General features: G+C 35.7%; 1 protein-coding gene across 1 annotated transcript; it reads left to right on the top strand.

Moving 5' to 3' along the window:
* Window positions 1-204: 204 nt before the first annotated feature.
* Window positions 205-18,286, top strand: LOC120240718 (AP-3 complex subunit beta-1-like; the record flags this gene model as incomplete). Its single annotated transcript, XM_039245538.1, has 3 exons — window positions 205-302; window positions 5,396-5,534; window positions 17,570-18,286. Coding segments are annotated over 3 exons (391 nt in total), but the record flags the coding sequence as incomplete, so codon positions are not given.
* Window positions 18,287-18,673: the final 387 nt, after the last annotated feature.

Below are 18,673 nucleotides of genomic sequence, written 5' to 3'. Positions count from 1 at the left end.
TTTTGTTTAAAAAAATGTGTTTTCTAATTGAGGTAACAGATGTATCTCTCTGAAAATAATGTTGAGACATTTTTAGCTGTGCCAAGAAGATCTTATACTTTATATGATGGCATATGCTTTAATTACATCTATTTAACTGCATAGTATTAAGGAGAATGTTTATTTATTAAGCATTTGGTCAGCTTTGATGTGTTTTTCTCTTAGTACCAAGGACGATTGCTTCAATGTTAATATTCAGCCACCTGTTGGAGAGCTGCTTTTACCTGTGGCCATGTCAGAGAAAGATTTTAAGAAAGAGCAAGGTGAGAGATTACTACAGTTTACTAGAAATTGACATCCCAAATAATATGTGCTCATTCTTCTGGCCGGTCTCTAAAATAAATTACCACATACACGTAGCCATTAACAGATATCAGTGCATAATCCTCCAGTTTTTGCTAATCCTTTGCTTCTACAAAATAACCTTGAAACTATATGTTTGTCTATATCCCTGGCATACTTGAAAATTGATTAATATGTCTTTAAAATAATAAATTGATTCTTAATTAACTTTTCGTTTCTAGGAGTTGTAGATTTGTCAACCTAATGATGTGCTTTTGTGTTTTGTGTTAGGGAAAATGTGAGGGATTTGAGACTTACTGAAGTTCTACCCCTCTACATGTTATGCCTCTGTATTTTCTTTCACTATAGAACTGTTTTTCATGTCTCACTGATTTATTTTTCCCTGCCACTTGGGAGTGCCTCACCCTTCAAAATTATAGCATTAAAATACCTCCATTTTCTTCTGACCTGATTCTGTAGTAAAGAAATGCTATGATGTGAGCCCGTATCAGAGCTGAAATATTTTAAAATATGGACTTAAGAAGAAAATATTTTCTGCAGGATGAAAGTATTAATATGTTGTGCTTGCCCCAGAGTCCAGCATTCCTAGTAATAAAAATATATTTTATTTTCTTGTATGAATAAAGGGAAATAACTATGAGTTTGTGTGTTTAATTAAAGATAATACAGAACTAGGGCATATGTAAGTGGTATAGTCACATAGTGGTAAAGTTTTTGTGAAAGTAGACTGGTTTTCTCTCTAAAGGGGTTATCATACAAAGATTCCTGCATTTTGAGGTCGTTAAATCCTATCTGTCATGCTTCCAGAAAGTACTGGACACATACAAATATCTATACCTAAGGAGAAACACATGCTTCCTGGCACTCTGTCATTACAGTGCCAAAGATTTTTCTTTCCTGTAAGCCGTTGCTGTCCATGGTGTTCAAAAAACCGGTTGTAAAAGAATCTCACAAAGAAAATCTCATACAAGACTGTAAATTAATACTAACCCTTAATTTTCTGCCTTATTTTTAAATGATAAAAAAGAATGACTAAATCCCTGTTTGCATTTGCTAATCTTGGAAGTTGATTATTGCTGTAGTAGAAAAACACCTTTGTGATTTTATGATTTTATTTTTCTGCTGACAAATTGATGCTTACATTTGCTATTCTTACCCTTTGCTGGCTAAAGCCTGCCTCTCTGCTTTACACCCGCCCAGCAGACCCAGGTGAGTGGCACACAAGTGACTGAATAAGGCTTTGGCACCTCTACTGTTAAGGGGGTATTCTTTATTGAAAAGTGCAGCTAAAGTATATCTAAAGCAGCCGATTATCATATGCCTTTTCTGTCCCTCAGCTTTGGTTTAGAATACTTGCTATTTCGATGAAGTGTTCTTTGCTCTGCTGTGACCGAGGGATTTTTCCCTGACTAGCCATACAGAACAGTAAGCGCGTGAGAGAGGTGCTCGTGGAGAACAGCTGTGGTCCTCTGTGGACCTGTTGCCAAAATTCCTTTTTCTTCTGCCATTTTACTTCTATGGTTGTTGATTATTTGTCTGAATAAATCTGGCAGCTGTTTGCTATGTTTAATAGAGCAGAAAGGCTACTCTGAATAAAGCTATTTGAAAATTTGTTTATATGAAGTATTTGTAAATCCTTGTAAGTCTCTTGGCATTTCTGTATCATTCTTTCTGTCTTCCTGAATTCATTCTTTGATATGGGACTTGATGCTGGCAAATTTACCACAGCTTTAAAGAGTCTTTTCAATAGTATCTTTTTAGTTAGAGATTTCAGCTGGTTTGGTAATCGAGGTCTCAATTCTCAACTTTACACATGTACTTGTTTTTTATACTCCTCTAGGAAGACCTTAGCTTATTTCAACAAATGATACCTAGAAAGGACTCCCTACCTGAAAAATCTTCAGTCAGAATAAACATCCATTTCCTCACATTTTATCAGTGCAAACTTCTGGATGGCAAAATACCAGTAAATTTAAGTACCTGTGTGTTTCATTACACATGCTTACATTACATCATGTAATTTTTCTAATTTAAATAATGAACTTAGATACTTAATATCTCATTTCACAGGGCATATATTTTAAGACTCAAGAAGTGCATTAAATGCAATAATTAGGGTTTCACCAGAAAAATTATAAATAAAAAGCATTTCTATTTTTATACTAAAGGCGTATATAATTTAAAAGTTTGTACAGCATTAAATAAGAACACTTCTAACAGATTGTACATAGTAGATTAATGTTTTTTTAATGAAAAGTTTTTATTTCTGATATGATGCCTGATCTCTCATTTTTCCTCAGTTGTTGCATTTAGAGTTCCATGGCTAAATGTGCATGTTTATCAGGTTGGTAGTCAAAGTGCTGAAGGAAAGAATGGTTCACCCTATATATGAGACTTTTTTATAGTATTCATATTAGGAACTCTAAACCAGAAGCAGAATTTCTTTTCATTGCTATGAGTTTTGAGCATTGCAGTTTATAATCTAGCTGTGGGATGATTTCAGTACTGTAAACAACATGAGAGCCTCTCTTAAAAATTTGGTTTCTTGAAGCAGTTTTAATTATAAGAGATGTAAGCTGGCTATTTATTCCAAACTGCCTCCTTTCACTCGTTTTCTTCTTATGAATTAAATTGGAAATCTAAAACTTAGGAAAAAATTTTAATTTTACTTCTGCTTTCTTATATTCTGTGGTCTACATTTTAGCAGTTAATGACAGCTGATTACCCTAAATTAAGTACTCTGTCCACTGCCTCTCAAAAATTTAGATAAATTCTAATGGAACAACGAATTCTATAGTCTGGCAATTTTAAAATATTTTCCTGGTAACTTCAACTTTGTTATGTACGAGCAGGCTATATGGTATCTAATGTCTGTTTTTTAGGGGAGAAACTTTTAATGATACCTTGGCATATTTTTCTTTCTCGGTAATTTGAGAATACCTGATATATTTTCATTTAGAAAAATCTCCGGTTTAAGAAACCTAGAATGTTTACTTAATTTTATTATGATTTATGCATCCATCTTATGGTTTCCTAGCTAGCAAGATGCTAATTCTTTAAATGGTCAGACATTTACTATTTTCTGGCCCTTAACTACCACAAGCAATCATATTTGATGCCCCTTAATTAGAGCACCTTTTTTTCTTTCCAGGTTCTTTTTCCACCTCAGCAATCGAGACAATACATTTGCTTACCATGCTGCTCTCCTAAGTGTTCTTTTGCATGTAAATTAATCTTGATTCAGTTTACACTGTCATGCTGAGTGGTACAAATTGCCTATAACAATAAAACAGCATGAGTTAAAAATAAAGGGGGGTGGGAAGGCAGATTGAATGTGTGCCTTACTTGATAGGATGTTACTTTGCTTTATGCCAATACATTAGCTGACGATAATGAATCTTCTGTTCTGAAAAGCATGGTTTAGTTGATTTTTTAAATTTTACTTCAATGGAGCAGTACCTTGTCTTTTATAGACCAAGTTAGACAAACCATTAATGACAAGAGTGTTAAGGTTAAATATGAAGCAATGCATTCACTTCTCTGAGTGCTATCCATCTTTCCATTTACAGGAGCTTGACAAAAGTACTGGCTTTGTACAACATTTCCTTTAATTACATGCTGCGGGAAACAGGCTTTTAACATAAACATAGTTGCATTCATTTATTCAGCAGTTGCTCTTCAATAGAGCTTAATGGAGAAGGTTTAAATCCTAAATGAGTACACACATCTCTCAGCAGTGTTATGTCAGCAGCCGCTGTGCTTTACTTAAAAGCAGTGTTTGACTGCTTGTGTAGTTTTTAAAGCTTTTGCCTAATATTAAAGTTAAACAGTCTAAGACAGAACATAGTGTCCCTGAGTTTGAAAGTGGTTAGTAAAAACTGCTCTTTGTTAAAAGCTTAGAGAAGTCATTTTACAGTATTAGGCTCTTGTGTCTTCATGCTGCTAATCATAGGGGATCTTGTAAATTTCAGGTTGCATTTGCAATAAATTAGTGAATTAAATACATAGCCCTGAATATTCAGGGCCTTTTGAAAACATAAAATCAAGTTTCGCTATTTTCATAAATTTTGTGAACTATTGTGCACATACCAAATGTCTCAAAAGATTATTGTTTTTACCAGATACCATTAGGTGTCGATGGCTCACATCACAGGTCCAAATCGGTGGCATTTATTATAATTATTTTGGGGTTTTTTTTTAACCTAGGTACTTAATTTCATTATTTGTTCCAAGTGTTTGGTATGTTACTGAATTTGTTTACTGAACATTTTTACATGAGATTCTGATATTAATGGCAGGTCGTATGTTAACTCTGTATTAGGGTTTTTGTTCCTGATCTTGCTTACTTTTATTTTTTTTTCTTAAATACTGATTTAAAATGTCTCTAGAATTTAAGGTTTTCCTTTCACATTTTTCCCTTTGTTTTCAAACGCTATGCTTCAGAAATTTCAATTGGTGTTTTTTAATTAACTCTATAGTTCCATTCACTGGGCAAATACTATTATCGCTAAGTATAGCTGCTTAGATACGTGTGCATTTTTTACAACCACATAACTGTTCAGTGACTTGCAGTCACTGCTGAGATAACTTTGATCCATCAGTTGAGGCCATTCGTCAGGTAATGTTGCTAGTTATTCCAGACTCACTTTGATTTGTACTCAGGCAACATTTGGCAAGAGAGATCTCTGAATGAAAAGGAGAAGAATAAAAATTCTTAAAAAGTAAAAGCTTAAATAGTTGACATAGTCCAGATTAATTGAGTATATTTTAAAGAGACTGAAACTGAATAGAATCTTTGTGATTCTGCATTTTTATCTTAGAGTGTTGAAAATCACATTTATTAAGGGTGATGTTCCACTACATTTGTACATGCTTTCCTACACAGTAAGGATTAAAAATTTTTTATAACATTTGCATTTATTTTAATTCTGTGATTATCTTTAAAACTATATTCTGAAGTGGGTATTTTAAGTCTTTACATTTTGGCAATGGGCTTGAAATTGTTTTAATGTAATTTTCATAAGTAAAAGGGAGCCTTCTTTTGCTCTTACAGGAATGCTAACAGGAATGAATGAAACTTCTACTGTAATCATTGCTGCACCCCAGAATTTCACTCCCTCTGTGATCCTTCAAAATGTTGTAAATGTAGCCAATGTAGGTGTAGTCCCTTCTGGCCAAGATCACATACACAGGTAGGTTCACCAATATGTGATGTGGAGATAACTTGTATATATATGTATAATAGACACATATAAATATTTAATTTTAAGTTCATGGTTTTCCTTGAAAATAAAAGTCCATAAATATATATTTAATCCCCTCTCTTTGTTTCTTTTTATTTTTAAGATTTTATTTAAGTAATCTCTACACCCATTGTGTGGTTCAAACTTACAACCCTGAGATCAAGAGTCACATGCTCTACTCACTGAGCCAGCCAGTCACCCTCTCCCATTGTTTCTGATAAGATATTTGATTGTTGGTTTGTGTTAAGGCTCTTCCCTCTTTCATGCAGTCCTTAGTACACTCGTCTATACTGTCCTGCAAGATATAGTCAGCGTACTTGCATTTTGTAATAGTTTGGTGATTTGCAAAGGTACCTTCTGTAAGATATGGTTGAAACTCTATCCTATTTCACCCGATTCAGTGGATTTCCAGGAAGACCTGTTTTACAAAGCAGTGGAGTTGTCCTTATTTACTTGAAATAAAGGAAATTTGGATCCTGTGTTCATAGTTCCCTTTTACAGCAGTCCCTTAAGGCTGATTCCAGTAATAAGGAGCTGCTTAAAAAAAAAAAAAAAAAAAAAAAAACACCACCACAACAACCATAGGGTCAAATGCAGCTTCTGTTTCTTAGACCAGGAATATCTTCACCTCCGAGCATCTAAAGCATGACATCCAAGTCATTTGTCCTTAAAGGTAGCAGAGAATGTGATTAATATGGTTGCCCTCCTTGTGATCTTATGTGTGCAGTGGCTTGAATTAAAGATTATAATGATCCCCTTAAACCTGCAGTTGTTACTTACTCCTCTGTTAGCTTAAAGGAATTCATTTAATTCATCTTTAATTCCTCTGCCATTCTGTTGCCAGTCTCATACTTTCCCCTTTATATATCTATTTAGAAAATAAATTTAAAATCAAAGAGAATGCCTTTGGGTCTTAAAAACATTTTTTCTAGGGGAGCCTGACTGGCTCAGCCAGTAGAGCATGCAACTCTCGGTCTCAGGGTTATAAATTCTAGCCCCATGTTGGATATAGAGATTACTTAAAATCTTTTTAAAAAAATTTTAAGTTAGTGCAGGGGTAAGAGAGACTCCATACAGAGTGCTACAGTTGATTTGGGTTTTAGGCTTCTCTCTGCCATTATAGGGCTTGGTAATCTGGGGCAAGTTATAACTTCTCCTTGTGGACTTTAAGATCTTTATCTCTTTGGAAAGGAGTGGCACAGCAAAGTTGAGATTTATTAGATAACTGTGTTATCTGTGGAGAACATTGGTTCTTGACTTCAGAAGAGCTGAGTTCAAGTTTTGATCTGCCATCATTCGAAGTTGCCTGTTTCATCTACTAATTGTGATAGAGTGAAGACTGCATGTGCTGGTCAAAAAACAAATTTAGGGACACCTGGGTGGCTCAGTCGGCTAAGCGTCCGACTTCAGCTCAGGTCATGATCTCACGGTTTGTGGGTTCAAGTCCTGCATCGGGCTCTGTGCTGACAGCTAGCTCAGAGCCTGGAGCCTGTCTTTGGATTCTGTATCTCCCTCTCTCTCTGACACTCCCTTGTTCACTCTGTCTCTCTCTGTCTTTTATTTTGAAAATAAAAAATTTTTTAAAAAGAACAAATTTACCCTATTTTTTGGGTTTTTTTTATTTTTTTGGTAATTTTTTAAATGTTATTTATTTTTGAGAGAGAAAGACAGAGTATGAGGGGTGGGTCGGGGAGGGGGTAGAGAGAGGGAGACGTAGAATCCAAAGCAGGCTCGAAGCTCTGAGCTGTCAGCATGGAGCTGGACACAAGGGCTTGAACTCTTGAACCACAAGATCATGACCTGAGCCGAAGTCCAACACTTAAACCACTGAACCACCCAGGTGCCCTGGTTTTGTTTTGTTTTTAGAGAAAGGTCCTTAATCAAGTTCTTTAAGAGTTCTGATGCTTCCATTTCTTAATTTCTGCCAAGCCCTATCTATCTCACATAGGGTGGTGATAAAATACTAAAATGTACTTTAGGTCATCATACTGGTACCACCATGCAAATACAACTTAACAGTGAATGCTGTTCAGTATGGAGAAAACTCAACAGAAGCCTTTTCAATGAAAATATTTTGGTTCTGAGTTTTCCTGTTTTAATTGTTTTCTGCTTTATTTTTTTTTTAGTGTTTGTTTATTTTTGAGAGAGATTGAGCATGAGCAGGGGAGGGGCAGAGAGTGAGGGCGACCCAGAATCTGACACAGGCTCCAGGCTGTGAGCTGTCAGCACAGAACTGGACATGGGGCTCTAACTCACCAACTATGAGATCGTGACCTTAACCACAGTCAGACACTTGACCTACTGAGCCATCCAGGTGCTCCAGTTGTTTTCTGCTTTAAGTAATTTTCTTCTGAGTGATTTTCTTTAGCAGAAGTTGCTCTGTTTTATTTATGGATCCTTTGAATTACTGAAATTACTGAAACAGCATAATATCATGCATCGACTATAACTTTTAGCTTATGCAGTATAAAATTATGATTCTGACACATCTAGTATCCAGCAAACCTTCAGTCTTGTTCTAATAGTTCTTTTATAATATTTAAAGAGACATACGGTAACCCTTATTTATGTTGGAACTTCTGGTTTCTTTTTTGTTTTGTTTTGTATGTGGGTTAAGTTTTCTGAAAGCTATGGCAGGTTTCCAGATTTTTGTTTCTTAGAAGAAAACAGCCAAATTGCCTTCTGAAAGCCAACTAATATAAAAGCTTCTTTCCTACTGGGAAGCAGACTAAGAAAAACACTTAACACAGTTGTGTAATTTTTGTTAAAGCATAGTTTGCCTGTGACTTATCTTGGTAGTTTGGAACTTAGTGCCTGTTCAGGTGATTAAATTATAGGCAATTGGCAATTATCTGTACTAATGCAGGGGAGATACACAAAGAACCATTTATATCTGGCTTTGCGATGTGGAGATTGCACTCAAACTTCATGTTCATGGTCCTTACACACATCCACGATGTCGTGACACTTTTCTGATCCAGCTCTATGATCAGCCTGGTGTTTGGCTCTGTAACTTGAGGGAGGAGCCCAGGTTACTATAGGGTCAAAAATTTTTTAAATGCCTATACCTAATTAAGATGAGATTGTTCTGTTTTAATTCGCCTCACAAGTCTCATATATAATTGAAATTGTTTTGCATTTGCTCTTATAGTTAAAGTATGGCTATATTAATGTTCTAAATTTTAGAAATAATAAATACCTAGAGTTACTTGTATTTTTCATACAGTAATTGTTAAAAATTATCATCCTGCACATGTAACATTTTTTGCCATTCTTTTATACCCAGTAACAAAACAAAAATGAACAATTGTTAGTAAAATCAGTACCAGTACCTTTCTTAATGTCATTTAAAATGAAATAGCAATTACTGTTTATATTATAATAACAGAAATTGACAGTTTACCTCTTTATGAGTTGTGTTCATGTTTTTAACTGTAGTGCTCAGTATCCTATTATCCTGTGGAATTAATGAGTTTATATATCTAAACTTATATATTACTTAATTATTAATAAAATTGAAATCCCTGTGAGATTTTTGAGTAACCCCTTTATTCTGTGATGGTTGCTTTTTTGAGTTAATGAAGAGTAGGACCAAAGCCGTTCTTGTATTTACTAATGGTAATGGATTTACGATTGATTTTTTTTAAAAAGTATGAAAAGCATTTTAGAATAATTTATTCCCACTACTCTTAAAATTTGAATAGTTTTTACGTTAAATGCCAAGTTAAAAAATACTTAATATAAGACATATATAAGAAAAAGGGGAACCTTCATTAATATTCAGAAGTGTGTAATAGTGTAAAGTAGAAATTTTAATTGAATACATAGTAGGATATGGTTCCTACATGTCAACATAAAATGGCTTCCATTAAGAAAAAGCCAATTAAAGGAACATAGGTTTTATGGAATTCATTTCAAAAACCTGGAACATTTCTTATATAATTAACTACTTTTCAAGATCAATGAGAAAGTATATCTACTGTTAGATTATATAACATGTATTTTTCATTTTCTAAATGAGCAATAGTATCAGAAAGCCAACCAGTTATACTATTGAAAGACTCAGTTATCTTTGTTTTCATTTCTCTGGCACTTGGTGATTGAAAAGGCTGCTCTTTGACAACAAAAATCATCCCATTGAGATCTACAGAGTTATGGTCAAATCTGCTATTTTCCAGATAAGGGGTAATACAGAAATGTGATTTTTAAAAATCTTCAAAAAGCATTTGTTAAATATAGAGTTGAATATCTTCATGTCCTGTTTTAAATATTCAGATTAAAATATGTGAGATTCTATGCATTGTAAAAGTCTTAAAACATATTGTTTAAGACACTACTAATAAACTAGTACATAAATGAAATATACAAAGAGCAGAATGAATAGTAGTAAGCCAGTGTATGAATGGACTACAAAGGGAAAATGTCAATATTTCATGTGTTTAGGGGAGGAGAATTAGAGAGACTAGCAGTGGGAATCCTAGTTATATTCAGGGCCAGAAAAAATTTCTTATGTTCTTCTGAAAAAGAAGTCAAGTAAGGGTTTATGACAGGTTTGTATTCAAACTGTAGAAACTGACGTGTGTTTGCTTTAATTACATTGCTTGTTCTTTGATAAAGGTACTAATGTACAGTGTGACAAAAAAGCAGAAAGCTAAAAATTTATAGCTCCACAGTCTTTAAGGTTTTTCTTTACAAAAGAATTTTGTGGGGGTGCAGGGTGGTGATGGGCATGGAGGAGGGCACTTGTTGGGAAAAGCACTGGGTGTTACATGGAAAACAACTTGACAATAAACTGAAAGGAAAAAAAAAAGAATTCTGTGGGAGGTTTGTATAAAATTCAGATTCCTGAGACCCACACCCAGGGACTCAAATTTGGTACAGCCCAGGAATCTGCATTTTAGCCAGTAGTCCAAGCAGTTATGAAGCCAACATTGTTTCATAGTGTACAGTTTAAGACTTCCTTGAATTATCAAGAGTTAATGACAGCCACACGATACATTTTAAAGTGAATTTTTCCTATGTTTATGCATTTCCTTTTTACAGATTAGTTATTAAGGGATTCTAATAGACAAGATATTTTATGTTTTTTCTTACAGCTATGCCATTGTGCCCCAGCAAGAGTATATTGTTGATTATATCAGTGTATTACAGCCCTGTCTGTGTAACAGTCCTAGACCACAAGGAAAAGTTTGTCTTTCAGCAGCCTCAGCCATTTCACATTTTAACCCAGTTTCCAGACTTCTGACGTTCAGTAACGGTGGTGTTCAAAAGAGCTGTCAGACTGACTACTCATTTTGCCCTTTCACGAACAATAAATTGACCCTGCGAGGGGGAGGATGTGATAATTTGAGTGAAAACAGCCTTGTGTCTGCCATGATTCTGTTTTAGTTTGTAGCTTATTCAATAAGACCTTAGAACAGTTTTCATTAACTTGTATTTAGTACTTTTTAAAAAAATTTTTTTTAATTTTTTTTGTTTATGTTTTATTTATTTCTGAGAGAGAGAGAGACAGCATGAACAGGGGAGGGTCAGAGAGGGAGGGAGACACAGAACCGGAAATAGACTCTCAGCACAGAGCCCAACGCGGGGCTCAAACCCACGAAGCATGAGATCATGACCTGAGCCAAAGTCAGACGCTTAACCGACTGAGCCACCCAGGTGCCCCCACTTGTATTTAGTACTTACAGTCCTCCTCCCACCCCATAGATCTTAATCTATGTTTGGATCTTGTTTACTCTGTCACTTTTTTTAACTTGCAAGTTTTGAACAACATACAACTTGTGAATAATTACAGTCTTAGTAAAATGATGTTGTCTTACTATGGTTTCTGAGGTCTTAACCAGTAGGAAAGTCTGGTGCTGTGATTGGAACAGTGTATCCATGGCAACCTGGCAGTCAACTTTTTAATTTGCCAGCATGTTTAAACACAGTTTATTTGTTTCTGGTTGAAAATCAAAACTCTTATTATTTAATTGAAGTTCATGTAAAGAACAATTTGTTTCATTTCTAGGCCTTCAACTCATCCACTGAATCACCATTATCACATATATGTTTAATGGTAATTAATAAGAAAAATACTGGTATATACTACCGTTTCCATCATAAAATGTCTTTATTGTGCCACTCCTTCACTCAATGTTTTTTGAAGACTCGTGATAAATTTTCTTAGGGTTACAAGCATGAATGGCATAGTCACTTCTTGGTGGGGGTCTTTGATACTCCCTTTTCTCCTGTTCTTATTAGATTGCTCAATCTTTGGATTATTATTTTTGTTGTTTTATTTCTTTTTCCCTCGTAACTGTGGAATATTTAAATACCAGGTAATTTTAAAGGGCCATAATAGAAAACCATGTCTTCGTGCCCTAATTTTATAATATCTAATAGTATAGTAACCAGACTTAACCTGTCTTAAAATGTTTTGTAAAGAGTTGTTAGTATAAAGATATCAGGCTTTGGTCTTTTCTACTGTATGACAAATTTGGAATCTCAAACAGGACTAAAGATTTGTGGAACCTATTTACACATCAGAGTTCTTTCTCAGGTCAGTGATTGTCCACTAGAGGGCAGCACTGCTTTTTTATCTGCTGCTTTGATCTCTGAAGGCTCTGTGAACAGCATTTCACTGAAAAACAAATGTGGACCTCAGTTAATTTTTACACGGAACACATATTTGGATATTTCAGAAATAACCAAACTACATCGCTGATTTTGCTTTAAAACATTCTTTATTTAAGTTTTATTTAATTCTGCCATTTGTGAGGTAATATTCTGCAATGCAACAGTTTTACTAATTGGAATATATAACTGTTTTCATGTAGAAATGAGGTATTCTTGATGGTTTTCCTTCTGGGTTGGCAATTTTATAAGGAATCAAAGAGAATGGGGTAAGAATTTATTTGTTTCATTATTTGGTTTTCGGTTAAGGCCCATCCCATTACCACCCCCCACCAAACAAACAAACCAAATGCTTTGGAATAACTGGGATATTTCATGTCTTCTTTGAGAAAGTGCACTTAGATTTATTTAGCTTCTCTTTATAAAGAAAGAGAATGTGTCAATGACAAGATAATATGGAGAATCGTTTTTTATACCATGTTTAAAGATTCGAACAGAATATAGAGAGTCTTAATTATGATGGTAGCTTATATTTTTGTTTTAATTCTTCTCATCAGAATGTTAAAGGAAAACACTACAATATTGCTGGCTGATTTTTTAAAAATAATAGGGGGAAACACATTGCTTTGGATAAATTCTCTAAACTTGAATCATGTAAATTTTTCTTGTCCTCAATATTAGTTCAATTGTGTAACAGGCTTAACTTTAAAATACTATTTTATAGTCAAGAAAATGGAATTTTTTTCCAGCTTACAAATGGTCTGTTTAAAATGTGTATTTACTCAAAGTAATAAGGGTTTTTATCATTTTAAATTCTTTGGAAAATAATGCTCCAAATCATGATGCTTTGGTATTTGATGTTAGGAGGCTTATTCAAACCAGTATTTCTTACATATAATCATTGTGCGACTTCATTACACATTTGTCAACTTTGGACTAATTATTTTTATACAGCTAGGGCAGGGCACTGCATCTTGTGATCGTCTTTCTTACTAATAGGATTCTGTCTGCTTCAGCAGGCAGTAATTGAAGGCTTCATGTACAGGGTAGGGGGGAAAAAAAAGTTTTAGCCTGAGTGGGTCATTGTCACAGCTTCTGGTAACCAGTAGAACAGAAAACACGAGAAAATTGAACTCAGAATAGAAAAATCAGAAACCAGGAAGACTATCCAAGAGCAGAAAAAGCATGTCTTAGAGCTGTTGCATTAAGTGTAGCAAATATGATTCCACTTAAAAATGTTTGTGTTTGTGAATACCCTGGGGATTGATGAAGCCTCTCAGATAAGTATTGTTTAGTTCCTGTTGTCCTGTTAACATTTCAGTTGTTAAAACCGTTGAGTTGTAGGATTTTTTTTCCTTCTGACAAAGAACATTTATGGTCCATAGCCAGCTTCTCATAAATCTTTTTTAAAAAGTGTGGTTTAAGTGCATGAGGGAATAATATTATAAATATATTGGTACAGATTTGTTGTTCTCTGAGTTGTTTTCCTAATTCTTTCAACAGTTAAGACAAATTAACTTTTTTAGAAGAGTGGTGTCATTTAGGTTTTGCAGGCAGCTTATTTTGTCTTTTTCTTTAATTTTAAGAGTTCTTGTAGGCTTCAAAGATTAAATGTCAATTGCTAGAGATAATAGACAAAAAGACACGTAACGAAACGAAATACAGATAGATCTAAACAGTTTTACCTTCTCAGTTGCTGATTACCAAACAGCCAGTGCTTGGTGGTAGAATGAAAATGAAAAACTATGAAAAATACCTCGATGGTATCCTTTTAATAACACGGAGCCCGTCATACACAGGCGATACGTCTTTAACTGTCACCCTCTTGTTTGTTCTCATTTGTGCTGTTACTGGTGTTCGAGGTCGGTTGGCCGCCCAGAAGTCCTCCCTTGTGGAGTGTCACAGCTCCATTCAACAAGATTTTCTGTTTTTCCTTGTGGGGGTTCTTTTGAGGGAGTGGGAAGCAGGGGATGCTTAATTTTTTTTTTTTGATCTTTAAAGGCAGAAATTAAAAAGTTGTTATGACAAAGCACCAAGTCAGGATGCTTTGAATCACATAATAGTGCAGATGCAGCTACACATTTTGAAGGGGAAAATCTTCCCTCTTAAAGTTTTTGGAACAATAATAGATTATATGCTTATTAGGTAAATAAGAAAAACATTAATCTTTCTGTTTATACTAATTAAAAAAAAAAACAAATATTAAAAGTACATTTTACATGTTTGAGAATGCGTATGAACCAGAACCAGAATATTTGGGTTCAAATTTCTGCTCAGCCATTCACTGGCTGTGTGCCCCCGAGCACGTGTCTCAGCTTCTGTGGGGCCTCACGTCCCCCGTCTATACAGCATTCTGCCTCATGGCATCAAACAAGTACCCACTACACAAAGCACTTAAATAAATGGTAGCTGCATTTATCACTGTGGTGACCGAAAAACTTCACATGTCTTCTGAAAAAGTTTTGTCTCAGCATTAATCTTCGTTTGAGGTCAAACACAGAGATCCTGATGTCAGCCATTAAATTTAGCATAGAAGTATTTGACCCAAGCTGTCTTTATAACCAGCGTTTCTTACATCCAAAAGCTAGCTACGTGTTTTATTAACTGGTACTCTTTCCATAACTGTCTTTTCAATGTATGTTGAAGCATAGCCTGTTCGGGCATTAAATGATTAATAAATTTGGGGGGGTGGGGGGATGTCTTTGCTTTTCATGGACCAAAACAAACCAGTTGCAATCATGCTGTGTTCCAATTAAATACATCCTTTTGGAACTGTGAAATGAGAATGTCAGAACATCTGATCTTCTAGTCTCCTGCTTTAAAACCTTGCTTCTACCATTTGTGCCCACTAGAACACAGAGACCCAGCAAACAGGCAGTAGCTTTTATACCAGCCAGCAGATTTTCTGGCTAGGGCGATTAGCTAAGCATGTTTCTGCTGTAGGGTAAGCAAAGGCCCCTTTTCTTTCCTGCCCCTAATCTTTACAGTATTGAGAATTTTGTGGTAATAGGATTTCAAAAACATGTACGAGACATTAATCTGTGTAAACACACTGACATCAAAATTGACATTTGTCTCTGCTGAGTTTATATTATTATACCATCAACTCTAAGTTTCTAATAGAAAAGAGATAAAATGCGCCTTGGGGCTGTACAACCCTGAAATTCAAGTGCTTTTGTGTTCTTATTCAGACATAATCTCCTTCACTACAGTCCCAAGGCACAAGTGTTAAGTAAATAAAGGGACTAATAAGACTATTGTTTACATAATTATAACCCTGTCAGAAATAGGGACCTCTGTGGAGAGATGTGTTGAGTGAAAATTTGGTGATGACCAGATCTGTGGCGAGAAAAGTTACATAAATGAGTAGGACAGGGGAGCCGCCTCGTCAGACATACAGACATGATTTAACAGAAATCCAGAAACAGGATTCTCCTGTGAAGCAGAAGAACCCCAAAAGTTTGGACCAAAGAAATACATAAACTTGTAAGGGGTGTTCTGTAGAAAAGGCGGCCGGTCATTTTAGGGCTGGTGACGTTGGTGTTCTCTGAAAGGTGAAATTAGGAAACACTTCCTTAGGTCTTGTGTGGACCTCTGAAGAGCACCCGGTTACTTACACTTGCTGCTCACAGTAGAAAAGCTGCTCTGGCAGATTCCTTGCAAGTCTTCAGTGTGTTTGGAGAGAGGAGCTTTCCCTGTGTGTAGAAAATACACAAATAAATGACCGCAGAGATTTCTAACATACTTGATCAGCTACCCACTAGCTTACAGTTTAAAATGCAACTTTAAAACGTTGATAATATTTTCATATTAGCATATTCATTTTGCTTTTGAGTCATTATTCTAATTACTGTTGGAAAGCTGATTTTCATGATTCTGTTTAGGTCAAAAAAGGCTTGCTAGGTTGCCAAAAAGAAGAATCGAATGTGTTATGAGATCTTGATGTCATTTTTGAAAACCCAAAGAAGAAATTACTTTTCATTTAAAGAGAATCTGCTTCCTGCTTAAGTGGCTAATATTTTAATTAAGTTGGGAGTGAAGTTTTTCTGAGTGTCTCCTGATAAACTCCCTCTTTTATGTTGATGGTAATTAAACAGATCCCTGAGGACACCGTGGGCTCTGCGCAAGGCCCATGCTAATTGTCAGACAGGAGACACTGACCAGTTGGTTTGCTCTTGAATAGTCCGCAGCGTGCTGTCAGCTCAGCAGTTTTATTTTTATGTATTGTGAGCTGTTGTCAGGGCTAACTGGGTGCCATTGTGGCTGAAGATGTTGCGCAAATTGAGGCAGATGGCTCAGATTCAGACACGTGTCATACAGAAAGGGGAAAGGGGATTGGCCCTGCAAAGTGGGGTCACAGCAGGTCACAGACCTGCTCTACACTTGTTAGTGTTTTCAAAAGCTCATGTGCGGCAACTTTGTTTTTCTCCAGTCATCCCTGCAATCAAACCCCCGCCCTCCCCCCCCCCAAAAAATGTGTGGAACATGCTCCATGTGGAAAATGGAGGCCTGGGAGGGTACCGGCCTCTTCCTTCACGTCTCTGGGGCTCAACTGTGCGTGCAGAATGAATTAGCAGGATTGACAGAAGTTCATTGTGCCTCCAACGGCTTTTCAGTCAATTGCAGTGCTTAAAAGGCTAGTTTTGCTTTTAATTCCATGTAATTAGTAGATTCTTCATGTCTTGGAATTTAGTAATGGAGCCTTAGACCTCAAGTTTCCTCTATTCTAAAAGAAAAAGAAGTATCTAGCGTTCTGCACGTAAAAAAGTGTAGAAAGAGGGAGTACGGCGTTGTACTTAGCTGTCACGTGGTTTTGTTGCATGTCCTTATCAGCATTAGACACTGAATCTGAACATTTTAACATGCGTGACTCTTTGAGACGTAAGAGTTTTATAACGTACATAAAATTACCTAACTTCTTGCATAATCATTTTCAGATATGAGGAATTAAAATTTCAAGCCCTTTGAGAAAAGTACCTTTTCTTAACATGTTCTAAAAATAAAAATGCAGTGGTTTATTTTAAATGACCCTATGGATGGTGGAATATTCAGTACCAAACGAATGATTCCCAAATATATATTAATGGAGAATTATTCACGGAAGTCTCTTGCTCAAACTAATAAGTAAAATAGACTTCCCTTTTTGTTCCGTTCTAAAAATGCACTAAAATTACCTGCTTGTGGTAAGCATAGTGCTGGGCAGGTTATTCATTTTTTTCAGAAGAATGCTTGGCTTTGGGTTTTTGACAGTAGGGAACCTGTAAGAAATTATTGAGAAAAAAGAACTGGTTTAAACCTATTTGAATTTATGCCATCTCCGTTTTTCCTCCCTCACGGTAAAAGCTCTCTCTCTCTTTTTTTCCCTTCAGGTTTGCAGCTAAAACTGTGCACAGTGGGTCGTTGATGCTAGTTACAGTGGAACTGAAGGAAGGCTCCACAGCACAGCTTATCATCAACACCGAGAAAACGGTGATCGGTTCTGTTCTGCTGCGGGAGCTGAAGCCTGTCCTGTCCCAGGGGTAACCTGCTTACATCTGGACTTCAGAATCTGGCACACAACAAAAGTGCCTGGCATCCACTACTGCTGCCTTTCATTTATAATAATAGCCCTTCCATCTGGCAGTGGGGGAAGAATACACTCTTGACATTCTTGTCTCCTGCTTTAGAATGCTAGTGTGTATCTATCATGTATGCAATACTTTCCCCCTTTTCGCTTTGCTAACCAAAGAACATATATTTTACTGTCAATTTTCTCAACTCTTGAATCTATGTGGTGCTTTCTCTGTCCTGCTACTTCTTCCGGCCTTCTCCTCTGCCTTCTCTTTTTCCACAACGATGGACGTGAATTGGGTATTTTAAGTTCGTTGGGAATCATCCTCCCTCCCACTGTAACCGAAAATTAGCCGAGGAATAGTCTAAGTGGCCTCTGAGCTTAGTGTGTGGAAATGGGAATAGCATACTTTTTAGAATCAGATACAAAAACAGTAAGATCTCTGCAAAATTTTGTTCTGTGAATTTCCTGGTATTGTAATTGGTTATTTCTCATCATGAAATCATCTCTGAATAATAAACTAGCATATGAATAACATGTGTCTTTGCATTTTTAATGAGAAACTGTGTGTAATCCTGAAGTTCATATGTTGATGTTTGTCTTAAAAGTAAACAGCTTGTTATATTCTGCAAAGAAGCAATTAAGAGGGTTTCGTTAGTGAAAGAAAAACCACTTTCAGACCCAGGTAGATTTTCTAGTTACGTTACAGAGTATTAACTCTAAGGAAAAAAATTGGTGTATTTAATAACAACAAAAATCATCATGTTGTACAATAAAATGTCTCTGTGCAGTTTTGATTAGTAGAGATCAGATTATAAGGCCTCCTGTTACACCTGCTGAATAAATTCTTTGAATCTCATTGCTCCTTTACAAATCTTGATGCCAACTTAGGTGGACTGAAACACCTTTGAAAACTACTCAG

Source organism: Hyaena hyaena, unplaced genomic scaffold, assembly GCF_003009895.1.
Source record: "Hyaena hyaena isolate Hyena2069 unplaced genomic scaffold, ASM300989v1 scaffold_260, whole genome shotgun sequence".
NCBI lineage: Eukaryota > Metazoa > Chordata > Mammalia > Carnivora > Hyaenidae > Hyaena > Hyaena hyaena.
The sequence above is the reverse complement of the archived record's forward strand: the minus strand, read 5'-3'. Positions and strand labels throughout refer to the sequence as shown.